The sequence below is a fragment of the Manacus vitellinus genome, unplaced genomic scaffold (genome assembly GCF_001715985.3).
Source record: "Manacus vitellinus isolate BGI_N305 unplaced genomic scaffold, ASM171598v3 scaffold_13_pilon, whole genome shotgun sequence".
In the NCBI taxonomy this organism is placed as follows: domain Eukaryota; kingdom Metazoa; phylum Chordata; class Aves; order Passeriformes; family Pipridae; genus Manacus; species Manacus vitellinus.
The window spans coordinates 15,356,884-15,371,326 of record NW_021938999.1 but is presented as its reverse complement, the minus strand read 5'-3'; the positions used below and the strand labels follow the sequence as shown (position 1 = coordinate 15,371,326).

Here is a 14,443-nt window from a genome sequence, read left to right as displayed (position 1 = left end):
AACATATGGCCATTGTAAGCAAATCTGGTCTACTTTACATCCTGTTCTTGTTCATTTTCTGCTTGCAACTTACACTTACTAGTTTTCTACCAGAAGTCTTCTGCTTTAGCTGCTCTATGTAAGCAAGTATCCTCATCGTGGTACAGTTTGTAATAAATGAATTTTTAACTTCTTATATTAGTTAAGAAGATTAACAGTGCAGAATTTAAAACCTGTGATCAAATTTGATGAAACGACATAGAATGAATGACATTTAAGATAGAAAGAGGCTTCTAAATACCAAAAGACAAAATCCAGACAGGAGAAAAATAAGGTTAAACCCTTCCATCTGAAGCCATTTCACAAAAAATGAGAGGAAATGTGTGACATATGGTATCAAGTGCGGCACTTGAAGTTAAGTCTAAAAATGCTTAAAAAGGCAGCTGTTAGTTTACATGATTAAAAGGGGAAAGGAAGGATATTATGATACATCAAGAAACAAGGAAGAGTTATGAAACAGGAGGTGGACTTGTTGGATGTTTGTTTACTTTTCTTATCCAGTAGTTTCTAATGTTTTTATTAAAGTTATCTTCAAATTCAACCTCCACCTCTATCTTCCGTTCTGTTTCTCCCAGTGACATCAGTGCTGGCTATTAACACAAAAACTGGGTGGATCTTTGACCCTTGAAACCAAATCAAAGAACAATTTAGAGAAAGAGATAATTGTGTATCAGCTCTTCTTCCCTCCAATATGTTGAATTAGATTAGATTATTTTAATAAGTGTTGGAAATTATGGGAACATTTTAGAATAATATTGTTATGTGAATCTCCACTGGCTATATATGGATCAATGAACTCAGTTAAAAGAACCCCACATTTTTCTTTATGAAATGTTGTGATATGCATTATCTGATTTTTATTCTAAACTAAATAACTTATTTCTTTTAAATCTTTGTTTATATGATTGTTTAGTTAATTAACATTAAGTTGTTTTGGAGCTGGAAATCTATGAGGGGGATTTTTGGCTTCCACTGCTAGTCCTTGTAAAACTCCAATGAATGAAATGCAAGTGGCTATTTGCATATTGCAATTTGTCCGTGCACTGGGAATCCAACAGAGATATTCCTTGGGAATCACTGGGAGACTAAAGGCTAACTGGGCACAAAGGCTGATGTACTCTTCCCATCACAAGTGATCCTTACCAATTTTACTTGGCACATTGTGCATAGCTTTGCATGTGCTGAGTAAGCTCAGTTGCCATTAGCTTTACTGGGATTTGAGACAGGACTATATACTTTTGTTTATGGCACTGGACAAGGCTCAGGAACTAGAACATTAGCTTTTTGCTTTGGCATAGATTTCCTGGCTAAATTACCTAATTTCTCTCTGCCTCATTTCATAAGAACAGTCAAATCTGTTCAGACCAAAGGCTCATTTAGTCCAGTATCTTGGTTCTCACCAGGTCCCATAATGAATGCCAGTGGAGGAGAATAAGGCAAGTATGCAGCAGTGCTTAGTGATAGAGTCTCCCAGGCTCCAGCACTCGTTGTTCAGGGATTTCCTGAACCAGGGGTGGAATCTCTGTGTTTAATGCTTTTCAATGACTTGTTTTTTGTGAATTAGTACTGGCATATCTTGAGCTCATATATCTTTTAAGTATCCACAGCACCCCAAGCCCTACAAATTGCAACATGGGAGGAACATTCCTTTATTTTGTTTTAAACTTTCTGCCTGCCAGTTTCTCATTTTAGAACAAACTGAGAGCACTCTTCTTTTCTTCATCTCTCCTCCAGTGTGTATGTTTTTTGAGTTAGAGGACTGTAACTTCATACAGTACTGAAAATGCAGAAGTGTCATGCATTTATAGAGGCTTAAAGATACTGTTGGTTTTGTTCTTTATTTCTTTCCTAAAAACTCATAATGTGACATTTGCTTTTTTTTGACTGTTACTGGGCATTGATCTCATTCATAAGAAAAATAAAATTTTAAAAAAATTATTGTTATTTTAAAACCTTATTTTTGATCTATAAAAGATGCACTGTATGAGTTTTTCAAGAATTACTTTCTATGGAAAGATACAGAAGGAAACTGTGAACACTGCTTTACATAAAGTTCACAAGTTGTTCTGGTCTATTCTAGCTACCTCCAGTCAGCAATATGATGTTTTATCTCTAACATTGACAAATAAAACATTTGCAGGCAGAAATGTAGTGCTAAAATTCCCGTTTCTTTAATCTGTACAAAATCGATGATGCTTCTAGTCTTTTAAGGTCTTAATTCAGAGGACACTAAAACACGAGAGGAGAGTGCCATGGACTGAATTGGTTTTGGAGTAGATGCTTAGTCATTGATATGAGAATAAAATACCAGTCCTGCAATTTGGCTTCTTTGGTACCACTAACACCTCCTGAAACAAGAAGACAGCTGAGCTGTTATATTTCAGGTTCCATTTATAAGTGTTAATTTTAATGCCTGCATACGAAAGAAAAGGAAAGGGGAAAGATGCATTTCGTTCCCACGGGTTTTCTGTGCATCTCTGGATGTGCAGTGTGGGACCAGCGGACCTTGCTGGCCTTCATGAGACTTGTCTTACACGGGGGAAGAACTCCAGCACCTTTGCAGATGTTTGGTCACTTTTCCTTCAAGGCCATACCTCTGAGTTCTTCCCTTCAGAGGGACTTACATTTCGGGAACCAATTATCGTTACGTTTCGATTTCCCAGGGGCCTGTAATCAGTGCTCAGATCTTAGGTAAACAAAGTTTCATCTCTAAAGAGAAGACAAGCTCAGCAGAGTTCAGAAGGTGCCTCAAACAGCACAAACACCACCTTCTGTTGAAATGTTTACATCCAAGGTGATAGAAAATTGAGCAGCATTATCTTGCAGATGGTCTGAGAATATTTCATTAAATAAATACAAAGGGATGTGGTTTTTTTAACCTACCAATTAAATTCAAAATTTCCAGATCCAGGGATAAGTTATAGTAAGGAAACACTTCAGTTGTAAAACTAAGACAAAAAGTAACCCAAAGACTTAAAATTTGCATCTGTGTTATGGATATGCAAAAAACATATGGATCCTTCTGATATTTGTTCTTCTCGATAATCTCCAAAGCTGACTTTTTTCTTTAGTTCTGTTGGCTTTCACTGGGGTTGCACCAGCATTGCTGAGGAGAGAACCCAAATCGTTGTCCAAAGGTGCCTTTCTTTATGAATAAAAAATGAAAAGGGTGATTTGAGACAGCAGGGGAGATGATTAATATTTTAGGTCTTATTATTTTTGTTTGTAAATGTATGTGTTTTAATGCAATTATGCATTTCAAGGATCAACCAATAAGTGGGGTTAAACTTTTAATATTTATCTGAATAAATGCAAATGAAGCTTGTATTTCAGTCAGATATTGTAAAACAAGTAATCAATATGGATTAAGAACACATGTGATTTTTTTCTACTCAGTGTTTATTGCCTTTAATGATGACAAAAAACAGAAGGGTGATGGTACAGATGCAAGTTTAGAAATCGTGTATTTGTCAGTTCAAACCTTTTAAATTGGTGGTGATGGAGAACAACTGTTTTAATTCATAGTCATTTGGAAGGATTTACCATGACCTTGCATTAACATGTAAACATGGCAAGGGATATAAGGAAGATTCCTCTGGCGTTCACTGCACTTGAAGGGAATCTTTCTCTGACTTCAGTGGGGTTCATGTTGAAATTCTAAGAGTAGGGCCTGAGAAGATCTGCATGAAAGTCTCACGGATCACACCACTTTTGGGATGGCACCACCCTTGCTTGGAGTCTGTAGCATTTATTGACGTCACTTTATGCAGAGCACAGACAGGTCCTGGATAATCCAATTCATGACCGTGACCACTTCTCACGGTGGCTGTGATCTTGTGGTGAGTGGTGAAATGTGGAGTAATCTAAATGTCAGTTTTCTTTCTCAAAAAGAAAAAAAAAATGCAAAATCATTTGGATTCCATTAAAGTTTACTGCAGAAATCAAACAGAACATTAAAGGGAACTACTTTTTTTTCCTATGAGAGGTTGGTGTGTTTGTCAGTTTGCTTTAGCCAACAAAGTCAATCTATATTATGCTGTACTAAACCATTCTAAACTATACTATACTACACTACACTATACAATGAGCCAGGATTTAGAGCCAAAGTTCTGTTAAAAGACAGGCTGTGTTTCTTCAAAAATACAAGTATCAGGAATTGAGTTATCTGGTTGAATGCTGATTAGCCCTACTGACACTGTGCATTCCTATTTATGAAGGTACATATATAGACATATGAGCTGAGTGTACCACATATTCTTGCCAGTGTCATTGACTCTCTCCCCTTCTGGAGATTCTTGGGTGCTAGAAAAGCAGGCAAGATAGTGAATAAAGAAGTGAATTTTAATGTACTTTTTTCAGTCACCTTGAATCAAACTCAAATCCATCTGTTACTGTCTCAGCAAAGTTTTTGTTGCACTGGGAAAAGAATATCAAACATTCTTGACTTTTTTAATAAAAAAAACCCCGACCAGTATGAGAAATGCATTGCTTTTAAACACAGTGCCATGAGGAATAATTGCAACTTGTCACAGAGAGAGGTTATAATTATATCTACTGTTAGTTATGTCTCCACATATAGAATAGAATTTACATTTTCAAATGCATTGTTCTCTAATGCAATACCAGCTATTAAAATCTGAGGATATTATTTCTTGCTAATGAAGAAAAATCAAATGAGGCTGCAGAAGGGCTGGGTGGTGTCACGCTGCAAGCAGGTGGAGGGAACAATAAGGAAAGAGAAGTGCTTGTTGCAGGGATTTCAGTTCTAAGCTTTGCCTCAAGAAAAGCAAAATTGCCCAAAGGGTCAGAATTTCAGCTTCTGTATGCCAGATTTAGTTTATGTTTTTTTAAAATCTGCATATGTATCAAACACTGATCTAGACCTGACACTTTATAGGCACCTTGGAATGAAGTGCTGCAAATAGATTGCAGTCTCTTAAAAAAAAAAGCAAAGCTTAATAGTTGTTACAGTGGTTGCTGTGGTGTACTTCTCTGTCCCTTTGTTACTTTCACAAATTCTCTGAAAGCATGCTCACAAGTTCTTATAATAGGGAGAAAGAATTAATAATATTTTTATAGGCTTGCTTCTTATCCTGTCACTCATTTAGAGTGAGATTTTTGAAGCCTTTAGTGAGGACATGTGCCCATATTAGAGGTTTCTCCTTGCTAGGAATTAAAAGTAATGCAGACATAGCCTTTATTTTCAGAAGAGACTAACAGCTTCACGTATCAGAATTTTAAATTGTCTAAGAAGGTATTTGGTGAAAATCAGAGCCCTTGAGCAAGTTTTAAATTGGGTGTCCAACTTGGGAGTATGCAAAATCACTTGGGAAATTAGAAAATCTTGGCCGTATGCTTATATGTTAACTCCACTTGACTAAGTCCTTTCTGTATGTTGCTTCCCCAATTTGCAGTCGTTTTTGTGTTGTAAATAAGATACCCTTGACTGAAAGTTCCCCAGGAAAACTGGAGAACCTTTCTCTTGTTTAACAGCACCCTAATTACAGAAGCAATTTTACAAACAACACCTCGAGGGAAACATTTTCATTCTCATCAGGAAGGCTCTTGAATAAAATAACACCTTTGCTAACTTCATTTATTTACAACAGGACACAAGACTGAGACTGGGTTAGATTTATTGCCATTACATCACTGATGCTCAGTAATTCATAAAACATTGGGTCTAGGAGTTAGCACTGCTGTTATTTCCTCTGATGCCTGACCTCACCACAGTCTAATAACATACAGGAAATCCAGAAGACAAAAGAGGAAAGCAGTGGTCTTGAATGCTAAAAATAACTGTAGAAAACTTGTACAATCATGCAATAAAGTATGGCCCGATAATTTATTTAACATAATAGTAGAATCTGCTAAAGTGATTAGAATCTGTTCCAAATATTTTTAATGGAAAATATGTTGGGGGTAAGAATAAGAACACTTAAAGAATTGAGATTTTTAGGTTATGTAGTTCAGTGACGTGTACTGGTTTTGGGCTTGTATATCTTATTCCTTACATATGCAGACCATTTAATAACTTGACTAGAACAGACAGTCATTGTATGGTGGTTATATTTCCAGAGGTCATCCTATATGAGCCAGATGGTGATCTTAGGTGATGTATTACACTTGACAACCCAGAAAGTTGCAATACAAAGGCATTCTAATTCTCAGTGTCCTCTGAGAATTGTTCAATATCCTTGATGGTATCTAGTGTCTGGTATGGCATTGGGATGACATTTTTGGTGTCTTTACTAATCATTCATGTTAACTGTGTGTTTGGTTTGTTTTCTTTTTTCTAATCACTCTTTATTTCAAATATTTTCTGAAGCAATAAATACTATAGTGACCCTACAATGAAATTCATGTCTGCTCATTTATTTGCTTTAGCATTAGAACATTTCATTAGATGTTTAAAATGGGTGCAAGTAGGTGGATGACATCATCAGGGAAAAAGAAAACCAAACCCAAGAAAACTGTTGCATGAAAGTCAGGTAAGTCTGGGGTCTTTTGTTTGTGAAATATTGCAAAAGCAAGTTCACAAACACATACATCTTTTTTGAACAGCTGCTCAGTTTGACAGTGCCTGCCCTCCTTTTATTTAGGTATGTTGCACAGTGATTTGAAAGAGGCTATTACTCATATAAATACCAATATTAGTATGCAGACTAGTATGTTCAGGTGTGAACAAGTCTTTGCTATTTGACATTGACACTTGGTTTCTCTCCCAGTCAGAAGAAGCAGCACTTACTGATCATAAACTAGGAATAATGAATAGATTGAACCAGCTGTTCCTGAAAAGCCTAGTTGGCTGTTTTCCCTTTTACTAGATTCATTGAATTATAATTATGCAGATAGATAGATAGATAGATAGATAGATAGATAGATAGATAGATAGAGACAAAACATTTCCCTCTTTGCGAAAGTGTATGGTAGCTTAATAAATATTAGTAGATTTAACTTCAGAAGAAAGCAGAGTAGTGTGGGATGTTTGATATTTGACTGAAAGAGAATTATTGAGAAGGTGAGTTGTCCAAATTCAGCCTAGGGAGTCAAGTTTTCAAAATTTGTGCTTTCCAGAGTCATCTGCTGCATCTCAAGGCATCTTCTGAAGATCATAAGCTAGAAAAACTTTCCAGTAGAAGTGACCTATGGGATAAAAGGAGAAACAGAAACCAAGAGCTCTGTTCTTCTTTCATTAATCTACACAATGAAGCATGGAGCTGGTAATCATTTCAACAGCTCTTTATTTAGATATCAAAAGTAAGATTTCCAGGAACCAGAATTAATATCTACAAGTGTAATGGTTTGGTAGAAAGAATATCTCTTTGAATCTGAAGAAGAGGACACAGGATAATGTAGAGACTGTTTGAGAGGTCTTGAAGTGATCATACTGCCTGAGGGTTAGAGTTTGGGAGATGATCTTAGAGCTCATGACCAGTTTTGCAGGTAAATGCTTTTCAAGGAAGTTCCTTCTCTGTCCCCTTTAGCACAGCATAGGACTCCAAGAAAGTTTCAGTTCCAGGTCCCACAGAAGCTGGAGGCCTTTCTTTGGGAGCACGATTTTACTAAAGATCTGTAACTTAGAGTGATTTCCCACAGGATTTTAAAACTGGTTTCCATAACTATAATTCTGCTAAGCCTCAAGTTGGAAAAACAAAACGTAATAAAGGTGTTGCAGAGCCCGGTGTCCCCCAGATGTGTGTGGGTAAAACCCCTATAGCATATGGAGCCTGAAGACTAAAAGACTAAAAGTCAGAAGCCCATTGTGTGCATTTCTTTTCTTTTTTCTTTTTTTTTTAATAATTAATGATTTAAAACAGTTGCATTATTACTTCAATCACTTTTCACCTATTTCCCCAATGGTTACCACTTGCCTCAACATTTACATTTGTTTTAATATTTGTATTTTTTGCATAATTTCTCACATTACATTTATTTGCACTTGCACTTTTTTAAAAATAAGCCATTCCGTGGGGATGAATTTAATAAAAGTTTCTCATTAAAAGTTCCATAATAGCATGATTCCCAAACCTGAAACCAAAGTCCTCATATTTAACAGTTTTCATGACTCAATAGATTAAGTGTGAAATAGGAAATATAATAACAATAACAACATGGCCATATCCTGCACAGTTGTTTCACTTAAAATTATTCTTGAAAAGTAACACAATTCATAAATAAATCATTTCTCATAGAGTAAAGTTTACTTAAAAGGCTTTCTGATATACTCTTGATATAGTAATAAAACGTGTGCACAGAAAGTTGTATTGTGCATGAGGTAAATCAAAAATTCCCTGGAATTAATATATTGAAAGGGAGAAGAAAAAAAAAGAAAAAGAAAAAAAGAAAAAGAGAAAAAACAACACCAAAGAGCAAAACCATCAATTTCTTTTTTTTCAAAGTCAGGTGTCTCCAATCAGCTGCCTCTGCAGTGTTCATTTCAGAAAGACTTAGCTCAGACCTAAATTCACACGAGGCTTTCTCTGTGGTCAGTGACGAGAGATGCTGCCCTTGGGAACTGCAGTTCTGAGCTGCTCTGACTCATCATTCAGAGGAACTTGTTGCTTTCCTCTGACTGTGACTAGAGCAGCAAATTCAGCCACCCCAACTAATGCCTCTGTGTAGAGGGGATAAATCCAAACGTTAACAAGCCTGAAAGTTTTTCTCTGAGTGGGAAGTGGAGCTTTTCCTTTTGTATTTACAACACCGAATAATTACAGAGAGCACAATATTTCAATGCCAGCAATTTCTGACTCAGTGAAGAGACATTGTCATGGGCTTTCAAGTCCCCCAAATGGATATTCCCTCCTGGTGCATTGTCATACTCCAGGCACTCTGGAAATCTATTGGGGCTATTTTTATTGGGGTTTTGTGTGGGGTGTATTAGTTTTGAATTTTGTCCTTTTTTTTTTTTTGACTTAACAGTTTTATAAAATGCTTCATCATAGCACAAGAGAGTCTGTCAAAACAGCAAGGGGAATGTTAATGTAAAAAATACTCATAGCTAAGGCCAACTCTACCTTTTTCATTAAACAAAGGTTGTGATAGTTGGCATATTGACTGTTTCTGGACCATTCCTTGTTCAACTGCTTGTTGTGGAGATCAGCTAATCCCTGAAAGATACCCTAGAGATGTGTTCTTTTCTATTTATGGGTTGGGGGTTACAAGGGTAAGGATATGAGTTCCTTCAATTGTACTGGAATGGCTGGGGAGCATCACTGCTGTCATTCTATGCCTTATAATTTAAACCAGTAATACTTTCTTAGTAGCTGTACACACTCCATCAGCAAAGTCTCTTCAGATCATTTTTTTGCACTGTGTTTATTCACTACTGACCAACAGTGGTTTCACTGCATTAAACTCTGCAGTTCTGTGAGAATTGCCAGAAAAGGTTCGGGAAAAGCATAACCTGGAAATTCAGCAGTCAGCGCTGTCCATACTGATAGGTTAGTGCTTCCCCAGTAACCACACTTTTACTTGCAAGGCAGTTATACTAAACTGGAAAAAAAATATATATATTTACAATAACTTATGTGTGTTTTCATCTTCCTTGTCCTTGTTTTGTTGAGACAGTTGATGGGTTAGCTGCAGGCAGACACGCAAAAAATGGTTTAAGAAATGACCATTCTGGGTAGATATAGATAGGTAGATCGATCTATAAATGGATATACCGTTGGTATATGTATATTTATATATATATAACATCTTGTTTTATTGTCACACTGGCTGACTGAAGCTGTTCAATAACAAGATATAAGTCTAGTCAAAAAGCTATGTCTTGTCACCACTCAGTATCATGATATGACACGTTATTTCATTTGTATTTCAGCTTTTGAAAGCAAATCTCTGGAGCCTTGAAGTGGCAGATCATGGGAAGTCACAATAACTTTTTCATTCATTTCCAGGACTGAACTGTAGTTCTTTCTGGCTGAGTCTTGCCATCTATCACGCTATGTGCTACAGGAAAACATGTGTTTTAAGGAGCCAGAAGCATTATCTCCTACCATGCAAGGCATTTACTAGGTGAAACAATTCGTGTCATGCCATGAGCCAGCAGTCAGTTGTTGTCTTTATGAGTTTGTGGAATTTCAAGACCTAAACAATCTAATTTTCAGTAGTTTTACTATGGATTATAAAGAAGCATCAGCGAGATATAAACCTAGAGTTTAATAACCCATAAAACATGTTACAGCAAGGTTTTTAGCTACGAGGATCCATAAAAGAGGTTTGAACTACATTGTAATGTCCTTTTGGGTTGCCAGTGCAACTAATGAAGGGTTTTAGACAATAAATTGGACTAATTTTTGAGTTACAAAGGCCTTTCTTTGTTTATTTTTCTTTCTTTTTCTTTTTGCATTTCTACAGGCTTTCCACCCACCTGGCAATCTTGCGTTGTCATGAATTCTTGTGTTTGATTCTATAATAGCCCTCATAAAACTTTGAAACACTTAGCATTTGGTGAATACACAGGGTTTTTTTTGCTGTCTATGGCTCAGGCATTTGCTGATTCACTGCAGTACCATTCTTTTTATTCAATTAACTGCAAAAATCCAAGAGGCAGCAAAATTATTAACTGATCAGGATTTTTCTGAGAACAGTGTGCTTTCTTTCTAGCTAACAGCTTATCTGTACTATGCAAAAAGGACCACACTCACACAGTCCCCTAAATCTGTGAGCAGAACCTTGGTCTTTGCTGTCTCCAGGCAGACTCACCTTGCTGCCAAGTCATTTCCCAAGAGCTTCTGTCTCCCTCCCTGCTGCCTGCACACAGGTCTCCAGGTGTAATTTAGGTGGACAGGACTTAAAACACCAGGAGCATAGCCCAAGTTTTTTGACCAGAGACTAACTCTTTGGAAAATGATCAAGTACACCTTGAAAATGAAGAGGTGAAATTTTACCCTGAAATACTGACATTGACTTCTCATCTCATCTTTTGCTGTTGTGGCATCTCAGGGTATAATTTGGGTGCAAATACTGCAGACCAGTGAGTAGTATAATCAAGTGCCTATCAGTAGTCATATTGCTTCCTAGGTTTTCAAAATGAGAATGAAAAGTACGTAGAAAAGAGTTTATTCCTCTGTTGCCTGTATTTATTGTTGATTTCTAGATAGAGGTAGTTTGACTTCAGCACCCAAAAAGCTTTTTGGGCAAGTTGCCCTATTTGTGACAGGTTAGACTTCCTATAGCATGTTTATCAAAACTCCTTGGGGCCTCAGACTAACCATGATACATTTATTTGACACTTAACAGTGATGTATTTATTGTCATCATTACTCACCCATACATTTGGAAACTTACAGTACATGTCTCCTCATTGCATTTTAACTGAAATACAAAAACACTGTGGGATTTACATGTCATGCCTCTTATTTCAAATGTTTTATTCCACAAACTCGAAGAGGAGGATGGATCATCTCTGACTTATGCTGACCTGGTTCTCCGCTCGTTCTTGCCTGCTACACACCAATATCAACAGTTAAAGTGACATAACCCAGAAGAATACAGTCAAAAATCAGATCCTTCCTACACCAAATCACTTTCCACATCTGTTTCTTATTTGTCTTATAATGACACATGGGATTATCTTGGGGATATGTTCTGCCTTAACTGTTATGCCACTGACTTTACAGCCTTATCAAATATCCATTGGTGTGCAAGTTGAGCAGTTATCATCTACTAAGAAGAAATGCCACTAAAATATAGATTGATAATAACATTTTTCAATAATGGCTTGTAGCATTAGTGCCATTTTCTATTATTGAAGTTTAGGTCTAACATTCTCCTCAATGTACTGTTTTTATTTATTGTGTAAGATCTAGGTATGGACCCTACAGTAGAATCTCAAAAATATTTTTCTTTTTGGTTATTTATTCATTTCTGGTTAGAAGGAGCAAAGTCAGAAAGCTGGAGAGAAATAAGAAATGTGCCTATGCTATTAAGAAATAGAAAGAAAGACAAAGGGAAAGAAAGACATTTAATACTGTGTAAGATATTACATATACAGGATGACTATAAACATAATCAGGCAGGCTACATGTACAGGAACATGCCTTAGGAGGTTGAACTTGAATCCTGAGATCAAACTTGATGATGTCCAACCTTTTTATCTTACAGTGCAGTAAGCCCCTCCAGATTACTATCCTGCTAACAGTCCATTTTCCCTTCACCTTTTTCTTCAGTAAATGGAGTGAAATGTGAAATTCATCTGATTGATGAATTTCCTTTGAAAATATGTAATTGATACACAGAGATATGTACTAGCATGATGTAATTGAACAAACCTGTAATAAAAGATATAGCCTGGGACTGACTTACAGAAACATGGACTCCATAGGTTTGAAATAACACCATTTTTTGGTCACTAGTCTGGCCCATGACTGGGCTCAATATGGATGAGTAAGATAGGGAAGGCAGGGTGCCAAGGAGAATGCCGCTTCCAAGGTGGAGATCAGTCTCTTCTTTTTGGGGTTCCTTGACTTAATTAGGTGTCAATGCAAATTAACCACAGTGCAGGTGGGAAATGGAAATGTCAGGTTTTGGTGTGGCCTCCACAAGTCTTCTGTGAATGTAGAAATCTTCTGTGCAAAAAGCATCAATTCCTCTGGTTTTACCCTCAGTCCAAAACATAAGATAAACACACTATTCAAATTGATTGGCAGACTTGGTCCCTCAGTTTAAATTAAAGTAATTAAATATACTGAAAACCCATTGCTTTGGATTTACTGACCTCTGTTTGACTTAGTGTTGACTGAGGCCCTTTTTAATCTCAGTTTAAATCCCCATATGCTTTACCCTCAGCTTGTATATTTTAAAAGTTTCGTTGCATGGTTCTGAATAATAATAATGATAAAAAGCTCTCTTGATGCAGTTAAAATTGAATTTGAGGATGTATGAAATAGTAAGTCACTAATACTCAGGCTAGGAAAAGCAGAATTTAGCATCATGTCATGTTGTGGGATATCTCAGAAAAGTAGAGTCAGGGAGAAATAGGTTTTATTTTTTTTCAGATATAAGTTTCAAATTCCTGATTCATTAGTTACTATTAGTCAAATGTATTCTAAGTGAAAGCAAAAAGATTTCTATAAAACCATGTAAATTATATGTGAAGTAGAACAGAAGAGACTCAAGCTGTGCATGTGTATTTGTGCCTTTGACTAACCTTCAGCACATACTGATTAGGAGGTGGGCACTTCTAGCAGATCCTCACTCATTGTAATTTGACTTCCTTAAGCCACAAACCCCAGTATGAATCACATAAACTGCACCCTCTGCACTCTGTTGTGTTCAACTCACTCATCAGTGTTCTTTCATCAAATAATGTTGCTTTTTCCTCTTTTTTTTTTTTTATTTATCCCACAGGACAACATCTTTAGAATGGCAGATTCACATTTTGAAAATGGGCGGGGGAAAAGCCCTTATGATCCCAAACTGCTGACAGCTTCGCTTTTAGTAGGTAGGTACCACATAACAAGTTCAGTGAGATGTGCAGTCACCGTAAATAATTACTTATTTTCTGCTTTTTTTTCCTCCTTGCAGCACCTATGACAGGGTTTTGTTTTATGCAATTTATTTCTAGGTTAAGGTAATTCTGGTTTCACTTCGAATACAGTTGACCCAGGTATCTTGAGATATAAACTAACATTGGGTATCACAAAAGCTGCAAGGCCTTGATTCTGCAAGGTGTTTTTCCTTCTCACTTCTAGGTCAAGGCATTTTAATCGCCCACTTTACAGGCTGTACACACTGGTGGTCACACCAGCACAGCTGAGAGCAAAGTGAGAGCAGGAACAAGTCATTCCTTACATCAGTTTTGCTGCCAAGGAAAGTTTATCACTCAGTTGTACCTGTGTGTGAGCTGAGACACATAAGCAGCCACAGGTCTAGGCCCTCAGGTGATGTTTCAGCTGAAGAGAGCTGTCTGACAGTGAATACACTTACATTCCTGCCCAGAACAAAATGATTTAAATAAATTAGGTGTTTCTGAATTGGTAATACTTCATTTCATGGAATATGTAAATATAGAGCAACTGGACTGTGTCAATCTAATTGAACTAATGCAATTGATTGAATTTGTCTAATTGATTTAACTTATCTAATTGAATTAATTATGTCCATTGTTATTCCTTCTCCTTCTCAGAAAAAGGCAAAAAGATGTTTTGTGAGAATAAATTAGGAATGAAACAGATCCTTCTTTCCATAACAACTCTGCCTAGGTGTAGCCACCTTATCCTTAACATGTAACTTTCTCACAATTTATTTCAACTTCAAATCCAACAATAGTTTCAGAAAATTGCAGATTCTCTTTATCTCAGAAGTCTTTGGGAAATGACACATAACCAAATAGATTGGTTTCTCCAGGACTTTGTCCATATTGTTAGTCTAGGGCCTTACCTACTGTCTACAC

The 14,443-nt window shown here is 36.6% G+C and overlaps 1 protein-coding gene across 1 annotated transcript in view; it reads left to right on the top strand.

Annotated features, from left to right (window-relative positions):
• SEMA3A (semaphorin 3A) overlaps positions 1-14,443 on the top strand; it is a 164,291-nt gene that overhangs the window by 85,569 nt on the left and 64,279 nt on the right. Inside the window, exon 5 of the mRNA XM_018068111.2 lies at positions 13,399-13,492. Coding sequence (XP_017923600.1) covers positions 13,399-13,492 — 94 coding nt within the window. The remainder of the gene's footprint in view (positions 1-13,398; positions 13,493-14,443) is intronic.